This window comes from Eucalyptus grandis, chromosome 1, assembly GCF_016545825.1.
Source record: "Eucalyptus grandis isolate ANBG69807.140 chromosome 1, ASM1654582v1, whole genome shotgun sequence".
NCBI lineage: Eukaryota > Viridiplantae > Streptophyta > Magnoliopsida > Myrtales > Myrtaceae > Eucalyptus > Eucalyptus grandis.
The window spans coordinates 21516492-21536820 of NC_052612.1; the positions used below are offsets into that span (position 1 = coordinate 21516492).

The following is a 20329-nucleotide window of genomic DNA, read 5'->3' on the forward strand; positions in this document are numbered from 1 at the left end:
GCAAGTTCACCCCCTAAACCCCTATTAGGAAGGAAATACACTCAAGGGTGGCCTAGCCACACAATATAGAGGACTTATCTCGCCTCAGTTCCCTCCTGCACGTCAGTACAGTTCACAAACTCAACCAACCAATTCAATTCAATCGATTCAATACCAACGATACTATCTATCATTCAATCCAATCAATAATATCTATCAATCTAGTACCAACTATTAAATCACTCGGTCGATACGATAACTGCTCACCCAAGCTGATATAGATAGATAGTAGCTCACCAAAGCCGATATATGTATATTATAGCTCACCAAAGCTGATACATATATATAATTGCTCACCAAAGCTGATTAATGCTCACCCAAGCTGATGTGGTACTAAAAAAACCACTTTCGATGTCAACACCCGACACTCGGTATTTTCTGATTAAAATACCGATATTTCAAAACCATCACTCAATTTCACAATACTGCATTCAATTACAGAAACTAAACACATCACTTTGCGATCAACTCGAATTCTATCGAGCGGCTCTCTTGGTATAATTTCCGGAAAATATTAATTAATTAATAATTAAATAAATTCCGAAAATTAAATTAATTTAAATTTTAAAAATATAATTAAATAATATTTAATTAATTAATTAAAAGTATAATTATGATTACACTAATCTAATCGCATAATTAAACTAATTAATCCATCTACTAAATAATTATTTATCTAATTTAATTAACATTTAAATAAACTAATCTAACCACCTAAACATACTTAGCATAATCTAAACACCACTTAAGCATTATTAACTCCCTAAGCAGAATTTAGTGAGTAAAATTTTCGGATTAATGTTTCGATAAGTCCACAGCGACGGCGATGCCAAGGCGAGCAACAAACCTCCGAGTGGCGACACCAACCAAGGCCGGGAAGAGACCTAAAATAGGCCTTGAAGTCTCAAAGCCTTGCTAGTTTCTCAGCTTCTGCTTGCTAGACCAAGAGAGAGAACAAGTTGCTGAAACAGTGAGGAAGGGCTGATCGAAGCTCCGGTAAGCGAGTGGCCAGCAACCGGCGGTACCTAGGGGTCAAGGGGGACTTGTTAGTGGTTGGGATGGGCGGAGAAAGGGTTGGAATTAGAGGAAAATAGCGAAAATCGCAAAATAGTGCAGATGAGCAGGCGGACCAACGAACTGGTGGGCGATGGCTTCCGGCTGGCAAGCGGGTCAACCAGCGGCTCTGTTCGGTGAGCAACAGCCACCTTCCGTACGGATTGGGTCTCCTGGTCACGATGGTGGGTGGCATGGAGGCTGATTAGCACGGAAATGCAACTTTTAACTCGGGTTTTTGGAGAAAGGTCAGCTGGAGCAAAAATAGGAAGAAGGAGAAAATAAGAGGGAAAAGAGGTCGACGGTGGCTGCTCGGCTGGTTCGGCAGGTGTGTGATGGCGGAGAGGAAGCTACTGCTAGGTTTCCTAGTTCTCTCAAGCTTTTCCTAAGCCTCAATAATGGAGAAAGCCAAGCTTCAAGGAGAAAGAAGGGCTGCTAAAGAGAAGAGACCCCAAATGGCCTCATAGGCTTCTAATATTGGGCTAAACACTTGAGTGGCTGCCCCACCACTTGCTCAGTCATCCACAGCCCATTTCTCTCTCCCCAAGCTTCCTCAAGAAGCCTCCCATGTGGTCCAATTGTTCCTCCTCCCATGGCATACGAATTTGTACATTTTCCCCTCTAAATCCATCAATTCCCCTTCAATCCTCAACCAATTGAGTTCAATTTGTTGTCCATAAATCCAACCAAGGTGCCATCATCCTAATCAACATTTTTCCTCATTAATTAGTCCAACTTGAATTCCAAAAATGCGATCAAAAATGGGCTTACGAATTTCCCGATCCAAAATACCCTTACTTTGGATTTTTCGCCGAAAATCTCGGTTTGTAGAAAAATCTTCAGAAGATGAGTTAACATTCCTAAAATGACTTGTGACATGATAGAACTTTCAATTTCTGAAATGGGGTTCAATTTCATGGTTAATTTCAATCTGGCGCGATTTTAGCGCGTCCTAACCTACCGGGTAGCTTTTATGAACTTTTAGGAACTTTTTGTACAATTGACCCATGATTGATTATTTTCAAGCCACAAAGTGCATCTTCGACACATTGGCGACTCTCGGTTGTCGTGAAAATGTCGATATTTCAAATATAGATACAAGGTACCAAAATGACAAAGAAATCGGTCTAGTGCCGATTGATAAAAATTGTGCAATTAGATGGAATCACCCACACTTAATCATATGGCTCTGTCAAATCGATTTATCTCCGGTCTCTAATCGGTCTGTGCCGTAATGACCCTTGTAGATTAGCACGATCGAGCAGTCGATTCGTGGTCAAATTCTCAAGTATATTGCATTAAAATCCCTTAACAGTTTCACCTGATAGACTAGTTATCTCATGAGTGGCCAACTCAGAGAAAAGAACTATAAGTGCGTCGATGAAAAACCCAACTCATTCAATTGAAAACATAATTGAAAAATCGGGATGTCACAACTCTTCCCCTCTTATAAAAATTTCGCCCTCGAAATTTAAACCATTACAAATCTTAAAACAAATAGATTGGGGTATAGTCGTCTCATCAACTCTTCACTCTCCCAAGTTGCTTATTCAGTGCCATGGTGTTACCTAACCACTTTGACTAATGGAATGGTCTTGGTGTGCAAAATATGTTCTTTTCGATCCACAATCTGAACCGACCTTTCCACATACGATACTCTGTCGTCCACGTCTAAATCCTCAAAATTCAACATGTGGATCTGGTCAAGCTCATACTTCTTCAACATCGACACGTGAAAGACGTCATGCATTTGTGCGAACTTCGACGGTAATGCAAGACGGTTCCGATCTGGTTAACCGGAAACCCGACGTGGCACTTTTTTATTAATTTTTTAAGCTAATGTGGCTCGTCGAGAGTACAGTCAGCATTTAAACAACAAAATGACACCGTTTGGTCTCTCTCCCCAATTCAAAACCCTAAATCCCCAAATTGAGAGAGAGAGAGAGAGAGAGAGAGAGAGAGAGAGAGAGAGAAGATCTTCAACCGCCCACATCCCTTGCCTCCACCTTTGCCGGCGATGGGCCAGCCATCATCCTCGATGGCCCCCTCACTCGACAGCCGTGACTCCGACCTCAACCTTGACCCCAACGACGGCCACTCGGTGACCAAATCAAAGGTCGTGATCTAGCCGGTGCTCAGGGAGGCCACCGATGAGTGCACCACCCCCGATCTCTCCCTCTCCATCTCCGATCTCCCTGACAAGTGCCTAGCCTGCGTTTTCAATACCTAGGCTCCGACGATGGGGGCCGATGCTCCCTCGTGTGCCGCCGCTAGCTCGCAATCAAAGGCTAGAGCTGTCAGAGGTTTTACCCTCCCCACCCACTCGGAGCTGCTGGACGCGGTCCCAGCACTGTTTGCGTGGTTTGGCTCGGCCACAAAGCTCGCGCTCAAGTACGATCACAAGTCGTTAAGCATCAGCGACGACGCAGTTATGCCAATCTCACTCAAGTGTAGGGATCTCATGTGCCTCAAGCTGCGACCGGCGTTGGGTGAGAATCAAACAAAAAAACCCTAAATGAGTTGTGCAGCGTCGTTTTTGTGAGAGCATCCACTTAGGAAAAACGACATTCTTTTCTTAAGGAGGACAGAAAACAATGTCATTTAAAAGCCATGTCAATTTTTTTTTTTAAATATAAAAGCCACGTAATCATTTTGGCCGGAATCTCTTGCTGGTGGCACCAAAGTAATCGTTTTTCCTCCAATTTGGCACTTAAGCGATCCGATAGAAATTTTTGGCACCTAAGTGAGCGCCATATACAACTTTTGGCACTAATAGTATACTTACCGCTGCTTTTAGGGTAGAGGTGAGCGATTCCAAGTGGTTCTAAGTGGAGCCTAAAACTTGGAACTTACCCGTCATAATAGGATCTCTAATTTTTGGAACATGGAACCTACTTTGCATGTCTAGGAACCTAAAATTTACCCTATAATAGGTTTTAGGGCATACCTAGGTTTCTCTTGTACTCTTAATTGAATGGTTGTAGTGAATTGTCACATTTAATGACCACCATTTGCAATAATTCGCTTATCACAACTTATATTTAAACATACGAAGATTATGAAATATTAACAAAGTAAAATTCTCAATTATAAATATAACCACAAATGGAATTTCAAACAAGTAGTTTTAGATTATACTTATCATTGGACACTATGAAATGTCGTAGGCTCATATGAAGACATAGAATAAGAAAAACAACAACTTATTTCGGTTTCTAGTTCCACCTAGAACTTGAAATCTACTCATTGAAATAGTTTTGGGAACTTATAACTTACCCTACATATCCTAGGACTTGAAATAAGTGGTATTACCCAAAGACTAGGTTCACCCCCAATTTGTGGCATATTAGCGAGAGAAGCTTGGAAATTTTAAGTGAAAGAAATTTACTATATGGTTATATTACTAAAAAATAGAATGTAGGCAAGTGTTATGATTTAGATCAATGGGAAAATGTGCAATTTAGTAAGGGTGTTAGAAAAACCATGGAGATTGTATAGTCAACTCATTTGGATGTTCACAAGTTGTAGCGAATTTCTTTGAGGAAAAGTGCCAAATATATGTTAACAGTTGTGGATGAACACTCAATGATGATCTAGGTGTTTTACTAAGGCACAAGTTTGATGATGTTATCGGGATTAGAGAGTTTAGAGTTTTGATCAAAAAGGAGCATGGTAAAATGATTGACCATATGTAGATTGATAGTAAGTAGTATAGAATTCTACTCTTAGTTGTTAAATGAATCATGCATGAAGGAATGTATAGTGAAACATCACGCTAGTGCCAATAAACCACGACATGCTGCGGAATTGCTAAGAGGGACATTACTAGAGACGGCCCATAAAATACTCTTTAGTGCTTCTATGGCTAAGAAATTCCTATCGATACACTTTGTACGACGAGCAACCAGGTGAATAGATCCCCAATGATTGAGATTGGATGTCAAACTTCCAAAAAAGTGTGGTAAGGTAAAGTTACTGATTATATTGTTCTCAAAATATTTGATCGTATGTTATGTTCGAATTAATGATGGTAAGCTCGATAAGAGGGTAAGAAAGTGCATGTTTCTAGGCTATGCACAAGGTGAGCAAAGCTATTGATTGTGGTACCCGAAATCAAATTTACTTATTATTAGTAGAGAAAATACATTTGACGAGTTTTCAGTACTTCTAGGTAGGAATGTTATTAGTAGTGTTTATACATATACCAATGGTGTTCAGCTTCAGATGGAGCTACAATTAGAAACTCCCGAAGTAAAAGGTACTACCAAGGTTGAGCCTATAGCAAGGTTGAGCCTATAGAGCCAACAATTACTAAACTACTGATATTTGCAAGGTACATATTCGATTTTCTTATAGAAATGGATGCAAAGACGATTTTACTTTATCTATGGTAGAGTTGGTTGTGTCTTGGGGACTAGTTAAAAGTGCAAGCGTTGTTTGTGTTTAGATGAGGTATGCAATTGTGATGAAGTTCAACGGTTGGACTTGGAAAATGTTTGTGATGGTTGAGCTCGTAAAGCACTATGGGAAAGTAGTAGTGAAGTTCAAATTCCAACGAAGCAATGACTTGACTCGAATATCGAGTCATGGGTGAGATTGTTAAAATATCTCAAGTTTGAGCCCGCGAACGAAATCTAACTCAAGATAAATGGAATATATGTGGATGTTTATGGCAGTGTGCCATGGAAATCATATTTCCTATTTGTTGTGGTCCAAGTTGAAGGTTCTGCATATCAGTCAAGGAAAAGTGAAAAAAGGAAAAGACAAAAGTCAAGGGATTCGACAAAGGACTTCATTTTGACTGTTATATATACTTATAATATGGGCCAGGGGATGTTTTTCTCAAGAAGTCAAGAAGTGCCAGTCTCTTTGTGAGTGTCATGGGTGCTCAATTTGCGAGTAACGTCCCATAGGCGTAGGTTCTTGGCAGTGGGGGTTCTTTGTGAAATTACACTAACAATTCAAGTGTTGAAGCCAATTAAATTCTTGTGGTAAGAATTTGTGTATAATTCCTTTAATAGATTGAGAGATTATTTCATGATTAATTGTGGAGTTAAACACTATTTGAGTTATTGCATGTAATTGGGGTTAAAAGACACCGATAGCGTTTAAATGACTTGAGTATGGTTTTAATCTCCATTGTATTACTTGATCCATAGTAGAATATACTACCGCTTTCTCTATGAACGTAAGTCATATGACGAAACCACATAAATCTAATATCCTATTTATTTTCTTGTTTTATCGATATTATTGTTCAATCACTTGCTTCCACAACATTGAATATAGATTTATAGCATATAAATAACAATTCAAGAAACATCTACATGATAAATTCAAATAACACAGCCCATCAAACTATGGGATTTGATCATGCCTGAAGTCATTATCTTAACCACGAGGATGATGCCAAAGGTGGGGTTAGTGACTAGATGAATCATAGCAAGGTAGCTATACTAGAAGGCATGGCTAGCTCACCTCCATTTTAGGGAGAGCTAGTTCTCATCAAACGTCTTGGTTTGATATCGTTTTACATCCAAAAAGAGCCGAGCTACGTCCAAGTTCAATTAATAAATGCAACTTCTCTTTTATTAAATTGATGATGAAGTGAGATGAGCTTATAACTTTATTATTTTCGCTCAAAGCAAGTTGGTAAAATCCCCATTTTTATGTCTTCATGCCCCTTTCACATGGTGATATAGGGGCAAAGAAGGGAAAAAGAGAGTCGTGGTTTCTCTCGCTTTTGATCTGGTGGGCCTAGAGGAGAGGCCCATATGATGGGCTATTAACTTAGTGGCTGAGCACATTTCTAATGATTGCATCTTTGTGCCTGTGGTGTAAGGGCTCTCAGCCACGGATAGTCCGGTGTGTGGAATCTATGAATTTGCTTTTGATTGATTCCTTTTAATTAGCTATTTCCTCTTCTATCTCCTCCTTAGACGGCTCCCGAAGGATAAAGCCTAGAATGTGTGTTAGGAGAAGAGAGGAGACCTTAGCTATATATGATCATGTCTATTGGACCTATCCATCATATGTCATTGTTAGAGCATAAGGCCTATTATCAATCAAAACAAGATAGTGTAGTCTCTGTGTGCACAATTAACTTGTCAAGTACTTGCAATTTTGGCGAACAGCAGAATCTTATTTCTTTTCCAGAAAAAAATTATGGCACCCTGATTAAGAAAAATTCCTACGAAATACGAACTTTGCAATCAAAACATTGAATAATTTTTTTTTTTAATTAACATGCTTGAGCAATACTCTTCCTCCTTTTGCTCAAGAAACAATTCCGATCTTCATTGTACCAGGTCAAAACTACCTACATGTGCCTTTCCCTCTGTGCTCAGGCTCTCTTGTCTTCTTATCACTCTTCATCTCGAGCTGCTGCGTACTTCATTATCGATTTTTTCCTCGTGGATCAACACTTAGGAAGATCGTTCGGAGGCGGTGGAAGCGACTCGTTCGGGCCTTTCCCGTTGTCCACTAGGAAGGCCATCTTGAGTCCCCAGGTTGTGTGAATTTCCAGATGACAATGCATGAACCAAACGCCTGCAAAAAGTTTAAACAACAGAATCCTGAAAAACTTGCAGAGCAGTTAAATTTATAGTATAGACTGTAGGGTAAACGAAAATAGTTAATAAACTAGAATCGTACCGGGATTGTCTGCTCTGAATCTGATTGCAACCCATCCCCCAGATGGTACTCCTATTGTGTTCCTCTCAACAGGATCAACAAGGTTGAAGTTCTTCTGATCCACTTTTGGATTATAATTTCCTAATCCCTTCCCGACGGTGAAGAAATTGAACCCGTGAAGATGAATTGGGTGGTTCTCTGGGGCGATAATCCCGGTGTCTTGCAACACGAGCTGGACCGTCGAGTTATAATGCAACCGGAACACCTTTGTCCCGCTCGTAGTCCGCAAATTTGATGGCGGCGACCCTGTGTAGTTGAAAGTGGTTCGCGGGTTACCAGGGAAATCACTCGTGAAGACGCCGCTTATGTTGAAGAAATGCGCTTGGAGAAGGGCCGTCGACGGCATCACGAACGTCACGTTGTTCATACTTGCCACGACTCTGCTTCCGTTGCCAGCTTTGCACGAAGGGCAAGGGTTGACTCCTAGTCCAACCGTGAAAAGGAGGCTGTGATCGACAGTGAGCGGGACTTTGGCGGGGTACCTCTTCGAGTTGAGGCTCCGGAGCGAGTTAATGAAATTGTTGGCCACCGCGGTGGCATTTTGTGGGGGAGTCTTCGTGAGGGTCGTGGAGGTCGCAGCGAGTGTGCCAGAGTAGTGTAAGGTGGCGGTCGCGGTCATGTTGTCGACGGCGATTGGGGAGTCCATAAAAGGGGAGGCAGCGACCATGTACTTGCCGGAGCTCTGGTCGGTGGAGATGAGAGCATTGGTAGTTTGGCCTGGTGCAATCACGATCGTGTTGGTCTTGAAAGGCTTGACGTAGGTGGCGTCGACCTCCACGATGGTCAGCTGGTGCCCAGCAATCTTGAAGAAGAGCTCCTCATTGAGCGCAGCATTGATGATTCGGAGCATGTACTTCTTGCCACTCTCAACAGGCAATGTAAATCCACCTAACATCAGAGCAAATGAAGGTCAACATCAAGTCAGTGAAACATTAAATTGAACTGCTTCATCAAGATTCAGATGTTTTCATGGCAATGTTTGTCGATGGATTGTTACCCTGGGAAGGGCAATTGGAACTTGGCCCTGGATGGCCATTGATCGTGTGAGCATCCGAGACATTCGGTGCCAATCCGGACTTGATGGCTTGATTGATCACAGCTTCTGTATCAGACTTCCACCATTCGCCTGATTCACAAAATCCCAAAGGATTCAGAACTTCTACTAACATATGCTGTCAACCAAGCAATAATTGATCTTTCATTTTGGAAGTGAAGTAGAATGGAAGTGAAATCGAGCATACCCAATACGACAACAACTTCCTTGTGGGGTTTAGGGAAAGGATATGGAACGCCACGCTTGGGCAAGATGACGATGGCTCCGTGAAGGGTTGCCCTGAGCCAGAGTATGTGTGCATGCCACAGGAGGGTGCCCCGTTGGCCGGTGATGGTGAAATTGTACACATAGCTTTGGCCCGTCTGAATTGGGCATTGGGTAATGTACGCCGGACCATCGGCCCAACCCGTCCTCAGCTGCCGGACACCGTGCCTGACCACACATTCACCGAAATCAATATGTGATCTTTTGAAGATAACATTTTAATTTAATGTTCAGTTAAGCTCACCAGTGGATAGTGACATTGTATTTGACATGGTTGGTGACCCTCACAAGCACGTTGTCATCTTCCCTAGCGTAGAGAGTGGGTCCTGGGAACTTCCCATTCACAGTAACGATGGGCTTGCTCGAACAGAGCCTCGTCTTGTTCTTCATTACCACCTGCCAAATAGAGGAATAAAAACATATTGCTACATGAGCTATGTCCGAACGGGCTAGTTTAACAGAGGAATGCTTCATTCCATAATGTTAGTACTTACATTGAATGAGTAGTTCCGAACTCTGGCCTCGACAACTGCCGGGGTGATGCATGCCACGAGAACAAGGATTTTCAGCCAAGAGTCCATCTCTTGAAGTTTACTTGATTTGAAGCAAGCTTTGTTTTGGTGATCATCCGATACAAGATTCGCACATTTAAATAGAGTGGGGGAGGTCAATCGACACATAATTGCTGCCATGTCGTTTTCTTCATCGTTAGGTTGAAGGGGATTCTTACAAATCAAGATTTATCAAGGAAGATTCGGATTATTTTATGCAATTCCAAATCTATAAAAAAATAATTATTTATCTTATTATCAATCAAGAACTTCACATATAACAAGAATGATTCTCACAAATTGCAAATACTAAATTGTTAAGAATTAATCGAATCGAAGTCACGGCTTTATCTTTTGCTAGAGTCAAACGATTTGCAAGATCCAAACACAATATGTATCGATCAAACAAATTGTTGGAAAAGTTGTACGCTCTTGAAGAGCCATTTTAGTAGAAGATTCTTGCTTCTAAGTGTCATAAATCCCTTAATTAACTATCTAGTTTTTTCTTTCTTTTAAATTATTTACAAAGGACTAATAGGGTCCATTCCGTTAGAAGAAGTTGCTTAAATTTCCTTTTCAATGTGCCATTCGAACCTCATCGAGAAGCTTTAGTTGGTTCCAACTTGAGATAAGTTCGGATGCTTCTTAGCAAAAGTCATGACCAGCTTGATTGTGAGATTTCGACCGACTTGAAAACTTCTTGACAACCATTTGACTTTTCTGTTTCTCTCATACCTTACGCATGCTCGAAGCAGGTTGATGATAACTTGCTTAAGTATGATTCTGGTTACATATGCTTGTCGTGCTATGTCTCGTGTTCCATTTTTATAATGTGTTGGGCCTCTGCGGCATACGCTGCCATCCGCTTGAAGTTAGAATACATTAAGTGTGCATTCTGAGATGGCATTTCAACCTTGAGTTATCATCTTTCATCTTCATAATCTTTTAAAGGTTGGATTTGTTGTTGATTAACTTTTAATATCTTACCCAACTTGAGATCGACCCATTGATAAGTGCATTCCCATGTTTTTGACTTAGGAATGGATGGTTATGGGTTTGATTTCTACCGTGGGGAACTCGGATTTAAGTAGGGGGTGTGGCGGCTTCTTATTATACTAGTTCTTCTCTAGGTAGCCTATTAATTACGATCATACCCTGGGCTAGAAAAAAGAAAAATTTTAAACATCATTAATAGATCTAATCATGAGCCTGACAGCTACAAAAACCCAGCCCAATTTGATTAAGTCTAAACACAACTTGTCTCGACTCAATGATTTTGTATATAAATGATTGGACGAGCGTGGAAAAAAATTTAGTCTGCCGAATGATCCTATAGCCCCCCAAATAGGATCTCAGCCACTGTGTTCTACTAATATTGTACACGAAATTTCCTCCGCAGGTTCAGATGATTGTACATGCTTTTTATATACTTTATTTTTGTTAATAAATATTTTAATTACATTGTTGTTACATTTCCTAGCAACTTAAAATTCAAGGAAAAGTAATTTGTTTAACCCAATATCAAAGAACCGATTTAGAGTTTAATTTGATACTCGCTCTCAAACTCATTACACATGGCGAGTTCACAACTTGCTCACACAACATAAGAGCCATGCCCATTTTATAACATAGAGACAAGTCTTGCATATCAAGGAGAGTGCTAGGAAATATGTTACAAATGCTTTGTTGGTACGTTTCCAACTGTTCAAGCTTATGGGGAAAAATGTTTGTCCCGTACTTCTATTGACAATTTAAACTTTAGGAGGAAGAAAAGGGTTATTTAATGCAATGTCATTCGGCTAGTGAAAATCCAAAATCTTCTCACTATCCACTATTTTAATTCAGCTTGCTTTCATGTCAATCACATTCTCATATACAATTATCTATTTCAAGTGGTTATTACATTCACATCTTATGTTCCACATAAGTAGATCAACTCGCATTTATGAGAGTAATTACTAGATACATATTTGTTATACGCTGTACTAGTTGCCGACGGCTAAAATTTAAACCTTTCACGGTTGCATTGCATAGACACAATTTGACAAATTTAGTTGACGAGTACCTTTCTTCAAGTTTTCTCCTAGGAAGAAGCGGACATCATAATGAGTTTTGGAATACAAAAAGACGAAACCGAAGGTGGGTAAACTGGAACCACTTGACAGCACTATAACCTCCTTCCCACTAATTGTCTGACCATTTCTGGTCATTTTCATCTTCAAGCGCACTAGAAAAGGGTAATTTTGCATTCTAAAATTGTTTTTAGCTTCTAGAAATAACTGCTCTTCCTGAAGGAAAAAAAAAGGTTTTACCACAATCTGCTTTAAAAAGTTGAATTTTGGTTTCCTTGATATTCAGAAAAGACAGTAAAAGGAGCACACACCCCCGTTTCCTAGAATGAGGAGAAAACCTATTTGATGGGCTCAATTAAATATCCAGGTGTTCTTCTAATGATTTCAGTATCAACGAGATTATTAACAGTATTCCTTTTCGAGAATGTTAATAAATTTCAAAATCCATTTCATGGTTCAATAGTAACAACTATCTTTTGATTGGTACTGTAGTGGCCATTCGGTTGGGTATTGAAGTAACGAAACCTATTGATTTAAAAAATCTCAACTTATGCATTTCCGAAATAGTCCTTCAAAGTGAATCTTCCCTAAATACATCTATTTAATTAAATATGGATTTATTTCAAATATATAAATTGGACAAAAGGTGAAATATTATTTTTCTTTATAAAAGAAACTAAAATAAAGACGATTTCCAATTTATTCTTCATCAAATGGGTTTGTGAAAAAATGAATTTTTAATTTCTGCACTGTCCACCATATGTTTTACATCTTTTCTCCCAAAATCTTCCACTTTCCTATGTGTCCATCAATTAGGGCCCATCTTGGTTCGATGTAAATTTCTTGTAAAACCAATTGGACCAAGCCGAATTCATGGCCCACAAATTGGACCTAGCCAGTTTGCTGTCGCTTAGGAGGTCCAGAATTATAATTTAGTCCAGAGTCCATTTAACATTGGACAGAGCTGTTTTCGGACCTAACCAAGTTCTGCTTGACTGTCAAGTTTGCTCTTTATTTCCAAGATTCAACTAATGTCCATTGCCCACCCCTAGACCTAAAGACAAAAGCTATGTCTACCTAGTAAGTTGCTAGTTCATGAAGTTGACTGCGGTTACGCGTCTGCCGTATACACAGATCGGGACACAACTATTCTCTCTTAGGATAAGGACCTTGTCGGTTTAGTAAGAAAATTGGCCCGAAAGATGATGCTAATCTCCTTATTAAAGATCTAACATATCTTACGTTCCCATGTCTTTGAGATAACACCTACCGCTAATGTGAGTTTTATGAAATATCAACTACCACTATGTGAGTTTTGTAACACCTGACTATTCTAAAAACAGTTTTCAATTATTAAATGAAATCATACTTTATTATTTAAATAATCTTCTTTATGCCTGCCAGGTGTATTCCTAGACTTTGCAACTCCTTTACCAGAAGCTTGGCGGGCCCCTATTGGCCCACTTGGGGAAACCCATAAACTCATAAATCCTTTATTTTGAAGAGGGATGGTTCGAATTTGATTATTATTTAAATATTCTAACAAATAAAATAAGAATCTAACATATATCGGGTTTGTTCAATTTGATAAGGCTTTCTCTCGAAAGTTAAATTCTCGTTGACAAAATCTGAAATAAGCTTAATTGAGCATCCTACTTTTACTTCTTTGAGTTTAGTGGATTCAATGCTTTTATCCCCACATACTCTTGTTTTATTCTTTTCCTTTTGCTTCCCTACGGAGAGAACGCCATCGGAGAATGTTTGGGTAGGTGAGCCAGATCAACTCCGAGGGTTGCTCAAGTAAAAATCTGTCTCATCATCTTCGTTGAAGAATCCATAGAAGTACCAATCAGCGAATCTCCAGCAATCACGAGTGTTTGTGCGATGAGGGCATCATCACGGTTGGTGGGAATTCGCTGGATGATCAAACTAGCCTCGGTGCCAAATCGATATGACAAGCCGCGAGCAGACTCGTCCCGATGATTAATTGGCATGCACTAGGAGAGAGAGTTCATTTAAACACCCCCCCTATCAAACCCACTATTTTAGGATGCATTTATTTCGTAACAAATAAATAATTTTGAAAACTCTTTTTCTGAAATCAATAACCTATATAGCTTAAATGAATATTTTTCATTGTTTTAGAAAATGTTTATGAAAATTTTTCATCGACTCATTATTTTAAAAGAAACAAGCGACCATTTTAAAGAAAAAAAAATTTAAAATGATTTATTTTAGTGAAATAAACGTAATTTAAAATTAAATTATCTTTAGACACTAGGCCTACGAGAAGCATTAGGTGCAAATTCCTAAAGTTACAAGCAATCATTTTCTCTAAAAAAAATTTAAAAATATTATTTTTTAACTTACTTAAAGGTTAATATCATGAAGAATCCAAATTAACAAATTTACCCAAACTAATTTTTTTTTTTCGATAACAGCCGGCAGCCGGCAGCTGGCGAGGTAAACCCGGGTGATGCTAACACAGGACCCACCACCACAACGTTACACTTAAGAATCTCTAACGACAATGCTTGGGGTTTAAACTTCTTCCCTTCGTGAGGGAAAGAGAGCCCGAAGTCAACGTTGCCACTGCAGGCGGTGGTTACCAAAACTAATTTTTTTACCACTAAAAATTATAAAATTGGTGTACCTATGATACATTTATCTTAAACTAATTTTTGGACTAATGTCAAATATATATTCTATTAATTTTCGTTAAATTATATTTAATACCACAAAAAATCACAATAGATACACTTATGCAAATGAAGAGTAAAATCTCAAACTGATATACTCGTTAACTGTTACATATTATTCAACTCGACAATTTGAAAGTACTATTTAATGGAATTAACGGATGATAAATTTATTATTTATGTACTAATCTTGTATTTTTGATAATAAAAAAAAATAATTTGAAATAAATTGATAATAGCTATACTACTTTCGGATTCTGATGGTATTAATCCTTATTATAAACTACGTAAGCGATTAATTATACTTCGCCAAATAAATAGAGTTTAAAATTAAAATTTAAAATGGTCTCGGGACGCTCGCGCCTACGAGGCATCGTAGGTGAAAATTTCTAGAGATGGGCGAGTCCTTTGGTTTTCATATTTGTATGAGCAAACGCAAATTACCCGAAACAATGACGACACAAAAGCAGAGTCCCCGTCGGATCCCGGATGATAGCGTGCCGAGAACGAAAAGCCAAGAGAGCCCATCATTAATGTGGTCATCCATCACCCTGTCCCCTCTGATCACGCATTCAAGAATCAAACGTCATCTCTAGATCCCGCCCGCAACCCTATGATCGACCGTGCGACTTTGGTTTCTAATTTATGACGACCAGGACCACGTCATCATCGGTCATCATCGACGTCTTCGAAATTTGTCTTTGTTATCGGCACTTTTATCATCGAAGCCGTACCGCCTTCGAATGCTCAATAGACGTGTTTGAAAATAATGATTACGCGCACCAAGAAAAGAGTTGGTGCTCTTGTATTGAAAATCGACACTTACGAGGTTATTGTGAACTCTTATGAAGAAGTGACCCTTTTATTTTTGGGATAAATGTATTAATAATTTTAAAACTTATTATGAGAGTGTAAGTGAGTGTTGAAACTGTTGAAAAGTGCCATAAGATCCTTGAAATTTATCAAATTGGTGTAATTAGTCCTTTTGTAAAGTCCGTCAAATTTGGCTAATAAAAAATTTTGACGTAACTTTTCTTGTTGTTATTGTCTCTTTCTCACATGACGTTACTCAAACACTAAAGCGACATTGTTTTGATCAAAATCTCAATTTTTTAACTTAAATATTGGTCATATTAGATTTTAAAAAATAAAAAAGTACAAACCTATTGTCCAGCTTATGACTACATCCTCGATGGGCATCGATGATGGCTGGCAACCTTGTCTAGATTAGGAGGGTAGTGGCCCACTCCAGATTTCAACGAGGGTTGCTGGCCCTTGTGGTGGCGCTAGCAATTCCTCCGGCCATTGGTGATGCCATTGGTGATGCCCTATCGAAGATGGGACAATGGCTGTAAGGGGGAGGGCTTGGCCCTCCTTTTGCTGGTGTTTTATTTATTTATTTATTTTTTCCCTTTTTGTGTCTTTTTTACTTTTTACCTTTTCGGTTTTTTTAGTTTGTCTTTTTCTTCAAAAATTTTGGATTTTTTTAACCTAATTTAGTTAAGATTTGGTGTAAAAATTGGGAGTCAGATCAAAACGACGTTGTTGTAGTTTTTTAGTTAACTTGAATGCCACATAGGATAGCATATAGGAGAGAGAAAATAATAAAAAATCATATTAATATTTTTCATTGATCAAATTAAACGGAATTTAGTAGAAAGACTTAACTGTATCAACTTGACAAATTTTAAGATTTGATTGTATTTTTTTGAAATTTTTAGTAATTAATTCCACTTCATGATACATTTTGGGACTTCTATTGTGCCTATGTCTTTATTTTCGTAAACAACAAATTTGCAACAATTAATGTAGGGGAACACTAGTTGAATTTGATGTAAAAGTCCAAAATATGTTTCGCTGAAATCTTAAACTTTAGACGGCACAATTTTTTATATTCCTGTTCAAGCTATCAGCTCCAAGTCGGTCACGGCCATACGTTGAGCCACATATTTGATTCAATGGGTGTATGTTATCAAATGAAGATCTTGCCTACCTCTTGGGTATCTTTTACGGCCAGAAAACCCTAGCTTTCAAGTTCAGGAGATAGCCGTTGACCTCGTGAAATTAAGTTAGACGTGATGCAATTGTTCAAGTGAATAAACGTGTGTCTAGCTCCTTACTCGAAACTCGATTTGAATTTTCATGTTCAGGCCCTGTCTTGGAACCGTTCTTGGGAGTATAGACCTATGTATCTCGATAAATATCGAGTGTGCGGGATGGGTAGACTATAGCACCTGATGAAGATTAGTTGGGTTCTCCAAAAATCCGAACACCCATTAGGACTGGCACAAATATGAAACTACTGATTTTTGGTGATGTGAGAAATTGAATCTGTATTGATGTCAAATCCATTGTCAATTCTTTAGGCACTAAGTAAAACTTTGTGGGATTTATCTTACAGTCTGTCCAAAAATCCGAACACCCATTAGGACTGGCACAAATATGAAACTACTGATTTTTGGTGATGTGAGAAATTGAATCTGTATTGATGTCAAATCCATTGTCAATTCTTTAGGCACTGAGTAAAACTGTGGGATTTATCTTACAGTCTGTCCAAAAATCCGAACACCCATTAGGACTGGCACAAATATGAAACTACTGATTTTTGGTGATGTGAGAAATTGAATCTATATTGATGTCAAATCCATTGTCAATTCTTTAGGCACTGAGTAAAACTTTGTGGGATTTATCTTACAGTCTGTCCTCTCTCTCTCTCTCTCTCTCTCTCTCTCTCTCTCTCTCTCTCTATATCTATATCAAGCTTAGATTAGCCGAACAAAAATCTGACGAGTAAATATCAGGGTTCAATTCCTACAAAACGTCACAAGATTCCTGTTGGGCCTCTTCATTTTCCTGAACCTTGCTGGGAATGGTTACCCAGGATCGGCTTCACGGGAATCTGAGGGGCCGCCGCCAACCCCATAAAGGGGTTGTGTGCGCGGGCGGGCCAATGGGCCGGTATATTTATTGAGACCCGGATCCCGATCTCTATCCTGTCTTTCCAGGATGTTATAGCCTTTTAAGGTCTTGCTACGGACCACTCTCTCTCTCTCTCTATGTATATCAAGCTTAGATTAGCCAGAACAAAAAATCTGACGAGTAAATATCAGGGTTCAATTCCTACAAAATGTCATGGGATTCCTGTTGATTCCCTTTTCGGAAGTAAGATTCTGTACCCAAGCGTCCGTGCGTGAGGTGGGGGGTTCGTTCAGCAATTAAAGGTTGATAGTGAAACTAAATATCATCCATCAGAAGATAAAAAAAATCGACCACCCTGTCAACATGAAATGGGGGGTGGGAATTCTAATCCCCACATTCTCAGGGGTTGGGGTAAGGACGATTTAGTTTCAAGAGTGGGTTTCAACTCTCACTACGTAAGGAGGCAATGCAAAAGATTGAGAGTAGAAATTAGTGTAAGAATAGAGTAAGACCGACAAAAAAAAAAAAAAATCTATCAGGAAAAAACTAATAGCATCATATTTAATTTTCTATACACTTCTCTCCTAATTAATGCTTTCTTTATTTCTCAACACTTAACCTAAAAAAGATTGTTTGTATCGTGTGATGTAATTACTCAATAAAAATTATCGACAACAATTTATACATAAATATTTTTGTGAACGATGAAAATATTTTTTATTATTCATTTTTATAAGTGATATAAGTGATCATTCTTTAGAAAATATTTTTTAATTCCTTCATTTTCCACAAAATAAACGAAGCCTAAATGGATATTATTAGCAAATGTCCCAGGGGTATAGTTTGGGGATAATGCTGAACACTTCTTTTACTTGAGTATAAATATTTCAAGTCATCTAACTTTTTTTAATAATTAAAAATGCCCAAAACAATACCATCAGCATTCAAATATTGCACATCAATGAGTACAGCTCGAACAATGAACAAATTTATTAAAAATAATTACTTGCATTGCTTAATGTAATTAGCTAATGAAAAATGGTCTTATCATCAACAACTATTTATGTATCAACATTTTCGTGAACGATAAAAATACTTTTCATTCATTCATTTTATGATATAAATAATTATTTTTAGAAAAAAAATTTCCAAGACATTCATTTTTCGTGAAATAAATGGACTTAAATGGATATTATTAACCAATGTCTCTATGGCACTTATTAAACATTTTCATAAAGCAAATTCTATCATTTTCAGATACTATTTTCCTAGTATAATACCAACTTGCACATTATAAATAAAATTTGTTATCATTATATATGGTTAATAAGTATTTTGAAAATATACTTATAAAAAAAAGTATTTTGAAAATACTTGCCAACATGATCCTAATTAAATAAGCTGGCGTCTGATCTAAAGCCACCCACAATCACGCACGCCTCACATCACCAAGCCATCTTATTATTATTGTCATTATGATTATTATTATTGCAGCTGTGAAGTTTAAAGCAAGCTATTTAATTTATCACACCCCTTTTTAGGAAGTTATTTATACTCAGAAAACGCAAAAAAAAAAAAAAAAAAAAAAAAAAAAACTCTTTTTCAATAGTTCGGGGATAAAACGAAGGCATCATGCGAACCGTGAATCTCGGCCAAATGCTTTCATCTTTGCGCGAACAAATCAATCAGCTGCTCTATAAGCTGCCCAAGTTAGGCATGCTTGGGTGTCCATTTTCGTCTGATTTGAGTTCGCATGAATCGAGTTTAAGTCCTTGCCTACACCAAGTGCTTGTAAATTTTACAAAGTCCAATGACTCTAATTGTAACCGGTTGATCGATGAATATAGGATTTTAAGGTGGGTAGGTTCCAGATTAAGGATCTTGGAACCTATCTTGTTAGAACCAATTCCCAGTTTTTGAACCTTGAATTGATCCTATTTTTTCGGTTTGGTTCTAGGATATACTTGAGAACATATTTTTGTTTGGCTCCTTTTTTATTTTTATAGCAAAATAATATAATCACTAAAATGGTGCAAAATAAAAGATAAATGAGGGTGAGCAAGTGAAGGTGAGCTAGGAACGAGCGAGGGTTGCAAGACTCAAATGAGTGAGGGTGAGCTGTGAGCTAGTGAGGAAGAGGGTGAGTCACGAGTGAGAGAGAGCAATGAAATGTCTAAGTGGAGTTGGAGTAAATAGATAAAAAGAGATCAAGAGAGCAAAACTAGTGTTTTTAGATTTTATGAAATTGGTTCCAAATTTGGTCCACTTATTGGGTAGATTTGATGATTTTTCACTTAGAATTAGGAATTGGGCTGGTTTCAATGGGAATTAGAAACTAGATCCGTTTTCAGGGTCTCATTTGATTTTTAAATAGAACCGATCCTGTTATACACCCCTAGATGTCCATGTATTGCTGCATATATAAAAGGAAAACGCCAGTCGTTCATGCGCTGTTGTGTGCGAATGCAATTTTTCAAGAATGTTGTTTTTGACTTCTAGTTTCCCTAAAACTGGTCATGCTCTTTTTATGCACAGCAAACCAAAAATAAAACATCATTGAGAATAGTGCTGGCTAAAGAGTCCACGTTCAGAATCTTCAGATCCTTATCTCGGTAAACACACAGGGCAATAAATCAGGTACGTGAGGTGGATTCATTATTACAGCATCCCCACCTAATTTTACCAAATTCATTGTATTAGTTTTTTCCTGAGGGACTTTTATTCTCTGGTTTTTGTGCTTTTGGCCCAAGAAATTTGCAACCACCGCCTGGAATTTATGATTAGAAAATTATGAATTTTGCTTAAAAGTCCCACTCAAAGGCTTGAATTTATTGGCCAAGGTAGATCACAGGTTCACTTGTATAGAAAGAGCATAGCTTCATAATCAAATGACACGTGATATTAGTCGGATTAAGAATGATGTGTGGGATTTGACAAATGACAAGCACAAGAAAAAATTGGAGCATAACACCAATATACAACCTT

The 20329-nt window shown here is 38.3% G+C and overlaps 1 protein-coding gene across 1 annotated transcript; it reads right to left on the bottom strand.

The window, feature by feature from the left end:
- Positions 1-7191: 7191 nt before the first annotated feature.
- On the bottom strand, positions 7192-9724 carry LOC104429900 (laccase-4). Its single transcript, XM_010042698.2, has 6 exons — positions 9598-9724; positions 9348-9499; positions 9027-9271; positions 8783-8911; positions 7747-8673; positions 7192-7641 (listed from the first exon to the last, which is right to left on the bottom strand). The coding sequence occupies exons 1-6, from the start codon at positions 9682-9684 to the stop codon at positions 7511-7513; spliced, it is 1671 nt and encodes a 556-aa protein (XP_010041000.1). The 5' UTR covers positions 9685-9724; the 3' UTR covers positions 7192-7510.
- Positions 9725-20329: the final 10605 nt, after the last annotated feature.